At 34.2% G+C, this 11,510-nt stretch overlaps 1 protein-coding gene and 1 long non-coding RNA gene across 5 annotated transcripts in view; both read right to left on the bottom strand.

The window, feature by feature from the left end:
• Nucleotides 1–84: 84 nt before the first annotated feature.
• On the bottom strand, nucleotides 85–5,411 carry LOC135767511 (uncharacterized). Its single transcript, XR_010542053.1, has 3 exons — nucleotides 5,304–5,411; nucleotides 4,866–4,908; nucleotides 85–113 (listed from the first exon to the last, which is right to left on the bottom strand). It is a non-coding gene; the product is annotated as an uncharacterized lncRNA (long non-coding RNA).
• Nucleotides 5,412–9,969: 4,558 nt separating this feature from the next.
• The window catches only part of arhgef18a (rho/rac guanine nucleotide exchange factor (GEF) 18a), a 39,402-nt gene continuing 37,861 nt past the window's right edge, over nucleotides 9,970–11,510 (bottom strand). For all 4 annotated transcript variants that reach the window (XM_065277028.2, XM_065277027.2, XM_065277029.2 and 1 more), the window contains one exon: nucleotides 9,970–11,140. In XM_065277028.2, coding sequence (XP_065133100.1) covers nucleotides 10,989–11,140 — 152 coding nt within the window. In that variant the 3' untranslated portion in view covers nucleotides 9,970–10,988. The remainder of the gene's footprint in view (nucleotides 11,141–11,510) is intronic.

Raw genomic sequence — 11,510 nt, 5'->3', positions numbered from 1 at the left:
ACCTGGCTAGCACAGCAGGTTAAACATTGTACCGTCAATATTGATGGTGTCATGCAGACAGGAAGGTCGAGTCCTCTGACACGAGCCCAACACGCAGAGAGTCTGTGTTTCATCTTTAGTTATGAAATACAAAAGACAATCACTGCAAAGAAACATTTTTAGATCGGTTATCAACAGATTGCTGATGAAATTAAACTCACATTACAACAAAAAATTGTAATTGCCAAATAATTGTTTTTACACTGTGCAGAAAATTGGAAATGAAAGTTGTTTTCATACAGGTTTCTCTAACATTTCTGCTGTATTTCCCTTGCCTCAAATCTGTATGATAGATAAACAGATACTACATAACCTCCACAGAAGGAGGACCATAAGCTGTTGGCTTACTACATTCCTAAGCCCAATTCCATTAATATCCCAGCAGTCATTTTTTTTGGTGGGGCCAATGGAGGCATAATATGGGCTTGACATAAAGACAACCGTGACATTTAAAGAAATTATAACCTATTGTACACTACATAAACAAGTTGCCAATACGTAATCAGTTGCCACATATGTTTCTAGTATTATAAACAAGTCAAATTGTGAGATTCGATGCATCGATAGGAGAAGCCTGATTCGACTACCAATCTCACAGTCGAATCTTCGCAGACGTGTTATGAAAAGATGATCATTCAATTTTGGCCATATATGGGTGCACATTATCTGATTTCACATATAACAGCTTTCTCCCAATATATTAATATACAGTCTATTATGATAATGCTATGCAAATAATATGTGATGAAGTAGCTTTCAATAAATATTTTTAAAATGCATTAATAAATCCAACAACCCCTGTGACGGGGCTACACGTCCATAAGAGGTTTCTATGTTAATAAACCATTGCCTCTTTGTTTCTACATTTAAAAGACAAAGCTGGCAATTCTGGTTACTTTCGTTCTTTTAATAACTTCTTTGTTTTATTTTATTTATAAATCACTCTGGGTTATCTGATTTAACTATTTGACTTGTGTTTTGTTTCTGTGCACTTCAGGCATTTTTCACATAATTTGTTCTGCACTTTGTTACTGTACTTCTGACCTTATTTTATTTTATTTTAAAAAATGATTTATTATAAACGTAATTCTGATCTAATTTAAGTATGTTCATATTGGATTGCTTCTCGTTGCATTGATATTGCGCTGTTTGCGTTCTGGCCATGATGCTGGCGCATGCAATTTAGCCGAACGGGCTAGGTGCTTTGCGTCTCATATTTAGGAGTTCATCAAACTAAACATAACAAAAACGGATGTTTTTCGACAGGTATAAGTTTTAAAATGTATTTAAAACAGGGTGGTTTTCTTGTCAAAAGTTAAACTACAAAACAGGTAAGCCGTTTCTTTAAATTTCGGTTTTGACACGGAAAATATCTGCACAGAACCTAATTTATGCCTGTCTTTCTTGTGATTTTTATATTATAGTCGGTGTTCACTTTCAAATGATAGAAAAGAGATTCCTGAAATAAATAATATAAGAATCATCAGTTGTTTCCTTACCTAAAGTGAATAGAGATGATCAAAGTCAAAGCAAGCAGGTATTTCTGTGCTAAATAATAACGCCTAGTGTCTATAAATTAATTTCAGCGTTTTTCTTGTTATAAATTAACATGTAATGAATTGTATATAAAGCTTAGTTTTTTCGGGGTTTTTTGTCATGATTGCTTTGACACGCTAAAACACTGAATTGTAGCTGGGGTTTCCAAGGCAGGATCATATTTGTAATATTTTTTAGGCTTAATTATCACATTTTTTTGTAAAACATATCAGTGCCATTATTTTGTCTCACAATGCAAACCCGTATTGTTTTTTGTAAGGTTTGTTTGTAAATCTAAATAAAACTAAACCCTGTCTGGGAAACGTCCCCTAAGTGATGAACCAGGTTCAACTTGACAAACTGGGTTATCAGTACTTAAGATTATTTTGTTACCTTTACAAATACAAGTACAACGTTGTAGTAAGCTTAATAAACGTAAAAATTATTTGCTTGATAATTTTGAGGTAATCCGTTTCCATGCAAGGACACTCGTTCATTACTTTTTACAGTGTACTGCTGTGTTGTTTCACCGAGAGTGGCAAAAAAAAGAGATTTATGAAGCAGATCAGTTGTATTTACTTATATAAATAATAAGAGCTCTGTACATGGTAATGTCATATCATGAGCCTCAAATGCATTTGTTTCATCATTTTTCATCATTCTTGTGCACACAAAAGACTGCTGGAAAACAGAACAATGTCAACATAACACCAACTGTGACATCACAGTCGAGATGTACGCCACAACATTAAATTACACATTAAATTAATTACAAAGTTGTTTAAATGATAAAAACAAAGTTGTAACTGCTGAGTTAGCACATTATTATTCATGACCCTTTTAAATAGGGCAAAAATAGACCATTTCATTCAAATGACAAATCCTAGGGTTGTAAATGGACATGTAAAAACGTCTCTGGAAAATGTTTGCACTTAATAAAGCCACATACATATGTAAATATCAAATAACAATTTAACATATTAAGTCAACGCATTCTTTGGCACCTTTAATAGGTTTCATTTTTATTAAGGTTACACGTGTCAGAAACCAAATAGATTAGGCCTTTTTTTATTTGAATTTTATATTTAACTTTTTTGTGATGTCAGTGAAAATTCTGACTAGGCTAGAAAATACCTGAACCATCAGATTAGTTCCCAATCAGCCATTACAAAAAACGCAAACAAAAACTTAGTTAGCAATTATTTTATTGTTTGTGCTTTATTATTTTCTGAGCAGTCTGTTTAAAAAAAACATTAAATACTTTTTAAAGTTTGCAACCATTCAAGTTAATATGGGATTGAAGGGATTAATATGGGACAAACTCCTTATACAAGATGTGTGTGGGGTCGTCTAAAATTTTCCGTGCCTCCCTGAGGACTGACTTTTTATAGAGTACCTGCATGTAGCCCTGGTCTGAATGACCTACAATCTTCAATGCAGTTTTAACCAGACGCCAACCTGGCCTTTAACTGAACTGTCAAATTGCCATACCAGGTCTGCATGCCATACTGTATAACACTTTCTAAAATCATCTGGAAGAATAAGAACAACAGCCCGCTACTGACACCATATAATCTCAATCTTCTCAAAAAATACATCCTCTGACATGGAGCTTAGAACAAAGACTTTCTATATGGATATGCCATTTAAGTAAGCAGTCCAAGTGTACACCAAGATATTTATATTGAGAGACCTGACGTATGGGAGTGCAATGAATGCTCACTAAACTTGATTCAGAAACTGCTCTAGGGTCAAAAATAATTTCCTCACTCTTCTTCACATTCACGACTAGATGATAAGCGTCACACCAATCTACAAACTGCTTGATTTCTGAATGATAGGATGATGTGTCTTGATCACAATATAATAGACCCAAGATGGCAGTGTCATCTGAACATTTAACAATATAATCGGATGGGTGTTTACTCATACAATCATTTGTGTAGATGGTAAAGAGGACTGGGGAGCTCACACACTCCTGGGGCGCCCCTGTGCTTATAGGCTTTGGTTGTGAAACTTCTTTATTGACTCTTACATACTGCATCCTATTTGTTAAGAATGAGTAGTACCACTTAATGATAAAGGGACTAACACCCATATTCTTCAGTTTCTAGCAGTAAAAAGGGCTGTTTCGTATTAAACGCTGAACTAAAGTCGATAAAGAGAAGAGGCGCATAAGCCTTCGTATCCTCAAGATGCTTAAGAACCAAGTGGGTGATGCTACTTATGGCATCACCTGTGCTTATATGGCATTTGTAGGCAAACTGCCAGGGATCACGTTTATGGCCTACCTGATTTTTTTAAGGGACAAACCATTTACTTCTCAAAACATTTCATAACTATAGAAGTAAAGCATGTATTGGTCTAAAATCATTATTTTTTACAGGACAGGGCTTTTTTGAGACTGGAATGATGGCTGTCTTTTTCCAGATAGCTGGAACAGTATGGGAGTCTAATGACCGCTGAAAAATCGGACACCAGGCGGGTACAGGCTCCTCCACACATGTTTTTAAGAGGCGGGCTGAGATCCCATCCGGCCCCATAGCCTTCCTTATACAAACACCCAATCATGATTAATCCAAGTAGGTAACTAATTTTAAAAGGGGTTTTCTGTCTTTTTATAAGTCTGATAAAACTAAAAGGTCTTTATATATTTGAAGGATGCAATACTACTCTATAGATATAAAATATTAAAGTAGTCCACCCTTAAAATGGGGCCCAATGACTTTTAATAGTAGGAAAAATTACTATGGTAAAGTCAATGGGGACCATTTTTTGAGTGAACTACTCCTTTAACATGAGATAAGTAGAAACAGTGTGGTGTTTTATGTGAGCTTTAAGGTGGCAATAATAAGATAAGTGCTATAATTTATACAGTGTAAACTGCACTACTTTTTCTTACCAAGTATTTTAAGTAGCTAGCTATGTTTTCTTGTCTTTAACTGGATGTTTTACTGGCTACAAAAGGATTGTCTTATAATTGTCTTTGTTTAAGAGTACATCTGTAGGATTTTATTGCAGAAAGCTGACAGATATTAGCCAGTGTGTCACTATTAGATTTGTGTGAATGAGCTTGAGCACAATAAAATCCAAAATGATGACAGAAAAAAAATTATTAAAACTATATGCATCATATTATACATTATATGAGACTGAGGTGCACATCAAGTCAAAGTGAGCTCTGACTATTCAGTTGTAGTTAATATTTTTATTTATCCATTGTATTGTAGAAACCTTTAAAATATGTTGGTTTACTTATGGGTGCAAATATAAACACAAAGTATACTTACTCTTCAGCCAATGGAAAACATCAAAACACAACAAGAAAATGACCTGAAAGAAAAGTGAACATAAATATACAATAGTTATTCATTCAGAATTGATGGCTTCTGTTTAAATTCTTCTACTATAAACTGTGTGTCTGTACTGTAAGTTATAATTTAACATCACATTTAACTTACATTGAAATAACTTGCATTATAATTAACTAAACAGTGTCAAATAAATTTGAAGAACGAAGATAAAACATTTTTATATAAGGTAAAGACAAATAAAAGATCTGCATTACATTAGCTCAGCTGCATCATGAGCTCATTCAAACTACCAGCTTACATCAACAGTAAACATTAAAGTTTATAATATTTTAGTCATATCGAATTACTAACAATAAAATGAACATTACTGTGAACTTATTTTAATGAAGTAACCAAGAATTAATGAAAACTTACCTCAGAATTTATCACAGAAACGATAACTGTCGTCTGAGGTAAACGGAGGCACGCGCCCGCAAATAATAGGTGTGTTCGACCTCATGCGGCGCTGAAAGGATGATGACGTCAATGTACCGCGAGAGCGATTCAAATTAGACCTCTACGTGTAATTTCTCGACTCGCTCTCGCGATACGTTGACGTCATCAACGTATGATGTGGGTTCTCGCAGCGCTTCATGAAGTCTAATATGCCTAAAGACAAGAAGTTAAAGAACAATAAAGATGGTAAAGAAAGTGCTTCTCCTAGCGAAGCACTGTGTCCAGACGGACTGAAAATACAAAAACTTGTTTAACATTAAATATTTATTTTATTAAAATAAACAGAAATATTGTGCTTTTAAAGCATAGCTTTTAAGATCTTATCCAAGGGTGTGTTCAATTATTTTTACATAAACATGCATGCACATATTGTTCTAAATGAACAGACCTTTATAAAAAATTATAAAAATTGTTTTATTATAGTAAAAGTGTAGTAACTATGTTTTTTGATTGAACAACAACAACAACAATAAACATCAAAAGGAAAATATCTGCTAAAATAATAAAAAAACAATGATAATTATTTTAATAATTTAATAATAATCATACTTATTTTAATAATTAAAATATTTAAACAAATATTATTACTATGATTAATGACAAAATAATGTGGGCTAGCTAGAAAATATGGGGCTTGTGTGGGTTTTCTGTGGGCAAGCCCACAGTGGGTTGGCCCACCAAAAACCTTATGGGGCCCAAAAGGGCAAACTTATAGGGGCCCCGCACGGGAATGTTTGCTGTGTGTGGTCACATCAATGTCTGTATCATAAAATACACCCCAATCTGTACACACAAAACAGCCTTTAAGAGATTCTATCCCCTCCTTATTCCAAATGGTTATAGTTTTCACTTAAGGTTTGTTACATTTGAGCATGGTTTTGTATGTTGCTATTAAGTGAACAACATTGTGGTCTGAGTTAGCCAGGGGAGGTTTAGGATTGGCGACGTATGCGTTGCTGATGTTACCATGGCATTTATCGAGAGTACTTTTATCACGTGTACTGCACTTGATATACTGTTCAAACCCAAGTTCTAATTTGCAATGGTTAAAGTCGCCCATAACGAACACAGGTGCTGCTGGAGAACGCTGTAATTCATTATGTACACAATCAGCAATGCGACTTGCTGCTCTAGCTGCGTCCCCATTTGGCGGAACGTACAATGCACACACAGACACACTACCAAATTCCCTTGGGAGATACCGAGGTCTCAATTGCAAGTGCAGAAGCTCCACATCTGGGCAGCAAAGCGTTTCCCTAAGTGTGTACTGTTTGCACCACATACACTGCCATGCCCCCTCCTCTGGCTTTCCCTGAGTTTAAATGAGTTTAAATCTCATTAAAATGATTCCTGAATGAATTCATGTTGAATTAAATAAGTAATCATTAAAAAACACAAGAAACAGACAAAAATCAATTTTTATATATAGCCTATATGAAGAAAGATAATTTGTTTGGTTGAAATTATTGCTGGGTTCAATTCAGTGTTCCCTGAATATTGGTAAGGACATGTCCCCTAGCATCACTACCCAAATCGGCGCCCAAGATTAAAACAAAATTTATTTCGTGGCACACATTAAAGTTTGAATTATTTTCAGGACACTGCTGATCAACGGTCATAATCAAAAACAAAGCACAGTTATTAGGTTAGACAAATGATACAAATGTCTCTTTTAAGCACTACAAGAGTCGCACTAGCTGTTTATAACTTGGCTTTCTTTAAGTCATTTACTATTTTAGGTGTAAAATAATTATAATTTACAGTAGTATGTTTTTCCTGATGATTTTACTATGAGTGCATTAACAGAAAGCATTGTGTTGCCTGATTATTAAGCACTTTTGTAAACACACTTTTATCCAGTAAAACCTCTATGCAGTTGGCAAGAGGTTGTGTTCACAAGTTTGTGTTTAAACTATGTACATAATATTCATGATATATCATACAACGTCTCCGACCTATATGTAATGACAGAGTTACAAACAAGAAGCACCTTGGACCAATGTGAATCCTTTCAACTTTTTTGTGAAACCTTTCAACACTCCCGTTGCTCCGACCAGCAGTGACGCACACATCACCAGACACACACCTGTTGTTACTGTACATAAACTGTAGCATAGTGGCACAAACAGTGAAGACAAGCTCCTGCAGGGGAGTCTCCTAGTCAGTGAGACTGAAGCACAGGAATCATCGAAGTATCTATTCCTTGTAAAGTTTACACTTTAATCCACTAAATGAGACTTATGAGTCATCAAATTTGAAACGACCTCAAAATAGTTATGACAGTCCATGTTTACCATGGTGTGGCATCTTGTCTTCTTTTTAAAACAGTTTGTAGACATCTAGGCATCAAAGTTTTTGTTTATACATGACATCAGTGTGTAAAGCTGTGAGTTGCAGTGGTCACCAATCCTGGTCCTGGAGGGCCGGTGTCCCTGCAGAGTTTAGCTCCCATCCTAATCAAACACACCTGAAGCAGCTAATTAAAATAGAGTTGGAGCTAAACTCTGCAGAGACACCGGCCCTCCAGGACCAGGATTGGTCTGCAGTCATTAAGGGCAGACCAACTCTTGACAGGTAACTATGTGACCGAGTTGACCAATAAAATGTTGGGTCATTCTTTAATTTTTTTTTATTTTTCTAACATTTAAACTTAGACCACATTATTAGATTACTCTTTGACCTTATAAGTAAACATAAATGACAGCTTAATGATTTTTTATTTTTTTGTGTGCATGTACTTAGGGTGGCCATTCGTGCCAGTTCTGCCGGACACGTCCCGAACATATTTTCGGGTTCGTTCTCCGGAAGTCGCGTTGGTCGACCGCATACTTCATCAAGGTTTAATATTCCGGGTTTAATTTCAGAAAAGCAACCATTACGTTTCAAGGTAAGAATGAAACTACAATGATTGTATGTCTTAAAAGAAATAAATCTTAATTTTCTAATGTATTTTAACTGAAATGTGAGAACCTCGATGACGTATGCGGTCGAACAACGCGACTTCCGGAGAACGAACCCGAAAACATGTTCGGGACGTGTCCGGCAGAACTGGCACGAATGGTCACCCTACATGTACTTCAAGACTGCATAGACCTTTTTCTTTTGTCACTGGTGTTACCTTACTTCTTTAGCAATATTAAAGGTCTTTTTGGAATATTTTTTTCAGCTTCAAAGCTTAATTCTTAAGTGTAGCCGAATTCAATGAATTAAAATTTATCACAATGTCACATGTGAAAGATTTTATTTAATGTGAAAAAACAACAGTAACACCAGTGACACAACAAATCACCAGTCACTGGTGTTACTGATCTTCACTGCTGTTACCCATAAGGAAGGTAACACCAGTGACACTAACACCCCAGATAGCATGCAACAATGTTAAAAATCGTTGATTTGTCAATGTTAATACCATTGAATCAATATCACGTTTGCACCCTCCATTAATATTGAAAAAATATTGACATTTCAACAAATCACCATTATCGTGATCAGTGTTTGCTTTAGTTGGGCCCTTTGCTCTTGTGTTGTAATGGTAAGTTTTCTTTGGCTGCTGAAGCAGTGTTTTAAAATACATCTGCTATTGCAAAGAAAACAAAGATCTAATGTTATCAAGTAGTTTAATTCTTGTAGATATATCTAGATAATATTAATTAAATACTGTTAAAGTTGTGCAAGAAATGGTTGTTACTGTACTAATTGGAAACAGTGTCAGTTCTGTTATTTTGAAAATTACAAAAACACATTTAAACAGTTAAACTTCTGAATCTATCTCTGACATCATGAATTGGTCTATGAATCTCATCAATGGTGACAATCAACAAAAGAAAGCTTCATGCTACAATGCTACTGGGTAACATCGTAGTACTAAACTAATTTATAACTCCCAGCATGCATTGCAGTTGATCGTTTTATCTGAATTGTTTGATAATTTTCACCATTGTTGAGATTTGTAGGATGAGTAATGATGTCTGAATGTGTCAGCATTTTTTCTGTTTGTCTTATCACAGTGTATTCAAAAACCAAAATAATTATAATTATCAAAAATCTTCACAAAAAGCAAACAGTTTCAACTTAACTTTGAAACACATCTTTTTTTCCAAAGCACATGAGTTTCTACACAAATACATACAAACACTAAAAACAGAAAATAAAGATTTAACTTAGTGAATGACAAGAGTCAAGGACCCAACTTAAGCAAACACTGATCACAATAGTGGTGGTTTGTTGAAATTTCAATATTTTTTCAATATTAATGGAGGGTGCAAACTTGACATTGATCCAATGCAGTTAACATTGACAAATCAACTGTTTTTAACATTGTTTCAATGGTTTGCATGCTATCTGGGACCTGTGACAATTTTCATGAAAACTGCATTTTACAAAATGTCTGCTGCAAAGTATCAAACCACATGTTGTCAATCATTGTATATTCACTAAATAAGTAGTTTAATCCATTTGTATTCTCGTTTTTTGCAATTCCATAACAATAAAGGAGGTCATGTTTTGCAACCCTGATCACATGACTAAATCTAAAAAGCATTCTGTCCCATAATAAAATGAACTCAAGGCCAAGCAGCTCTTTCAATTCTTAGCAATTTATTCTGGGAATAAGTGGACTCCAGTTTGTTTCTAAAAAAACAAAAGACTGTGTAACGCAAAACAAAGTTTTACAGGGTTTATGAGCAAAAAAAACAAGCTCTTATACTAAGTTTACTTTTTTCTTTTCCAACAGAATCAGCTACATGTACAGTGTCAATTTAAGACAGCATTACTTGCGCTTTGTCAGAAGCCGATAAACTAAGATACTCTATTAGAGATGTGCCATTTTATATTTACATGAAAGACAAAAACTAAAAGAAATGAATTATTAACTTTACAGAATCATGGATTAAGAGCATTATCCCCAGATATATATATATATATATATATATATATATATATATATATATTTAAAGAAGCAATATATATATAAAATATTTACCCCTTACTCAAACATTATTTTCCAGTTGACAAAAGCAAAACAATGCATGTAAAAAAATCTTTCCATCTGTGCAGAAATAGGAAAGAAAATTAACATTTCACAAAAATTGTAACATTTGTTTATAACAATTGATAACATCACTTCCCAGCAAATAGTCCATGATAAACATGAAGATTTTCCAGTGTAGTGTTTCTTGGGCCAAATATTCCTAAATTCTAAATCACAATAAATAACTAATAAAACAGCTATACAGGAATGACTGTTTAATAAGACTTTAGAATGTTTTCATTATCTTTTAAGATTTTAAAATGTACAGCGAGTCCTGGTTGTTAAGAGACACATTCTTTCAGCAATGATTTGCTAAATATAACACACTAAGACTGCTGAACACGTCAACATTCAGTAATTCAATCAATTCTTCCTTATTTTCTTCTATACCTGAATTTTTTTTTCAATTAAAAACAATAAAATCACAGTAAAAACAAAACAAGTCTTAAAATGATGACATAAATCTGAATGATTTCATAACTTATGCAGTATCCCACAACATAACTGTTCAGATCATGACCGGGAAAAAACAATCACAGTATATCAAACCTGTGGATTGCAGATGATAAGGGGCATTAAAAGTAAACAATGTGATCTGTATTTTCATGGTCTTTGGTTTTACGATGTCCTGGTTGTGTAGTGTGTGTGGGGTTGTTGTGGTGCTTTCTGCTTGTGTTTGAATGAGAGGGGACAGCGCTGGATGACTTCTCCGGATAAATGAACATATCTGCAAAGACATTACAGCAATGCATTTACTTACATTAGCAGAAACACTTCAAGCAAGATACATTAATAAAGACCAACTGAGACATTTCTCAAATAATAGCAGTCATTCTTCACACTTGGTCATCATGTCTCTATGTAAAAATTATTACAAAAAACTTTTACAAAAATGTAAAAGAGAAAAAAAATCTATGATATATAGATAATGTATATATAAATAATATAAAATTTCAGTTGTAATTCAATCTTGCGAGTCACAGGTTATGTTATAAGTCTGACTTTCACCTAGCATTTTATTTCGATTTTTTTTTTTATCTCTACCTTGTTGGTTAAACGTGAACTGACAGATGCTGTTGTTTGAAGTAATCATGCAA

The sequence above is a fragment of the Paramisgurnus dabryanus genome, chromosome 6 (assembly GCF_030506205.2).
Source record: "Paramisgurnus dabryanus chromosome 6, PD_genome_1.1, whole genome shotgun sequence".
Classification (NCBI taxonomy): domain Eukaryota; kingdom Metazoa; phylum Chordata; class Actinopteri; order Cypriniformes; family Cobitidae; genus Paramisgurnus; species Paramisgurnus dabryanus.
Note: the sequence above shows the minus strand (reverse complement) of the source record. Positions and strands in the feature narration are given on the sequence as shown.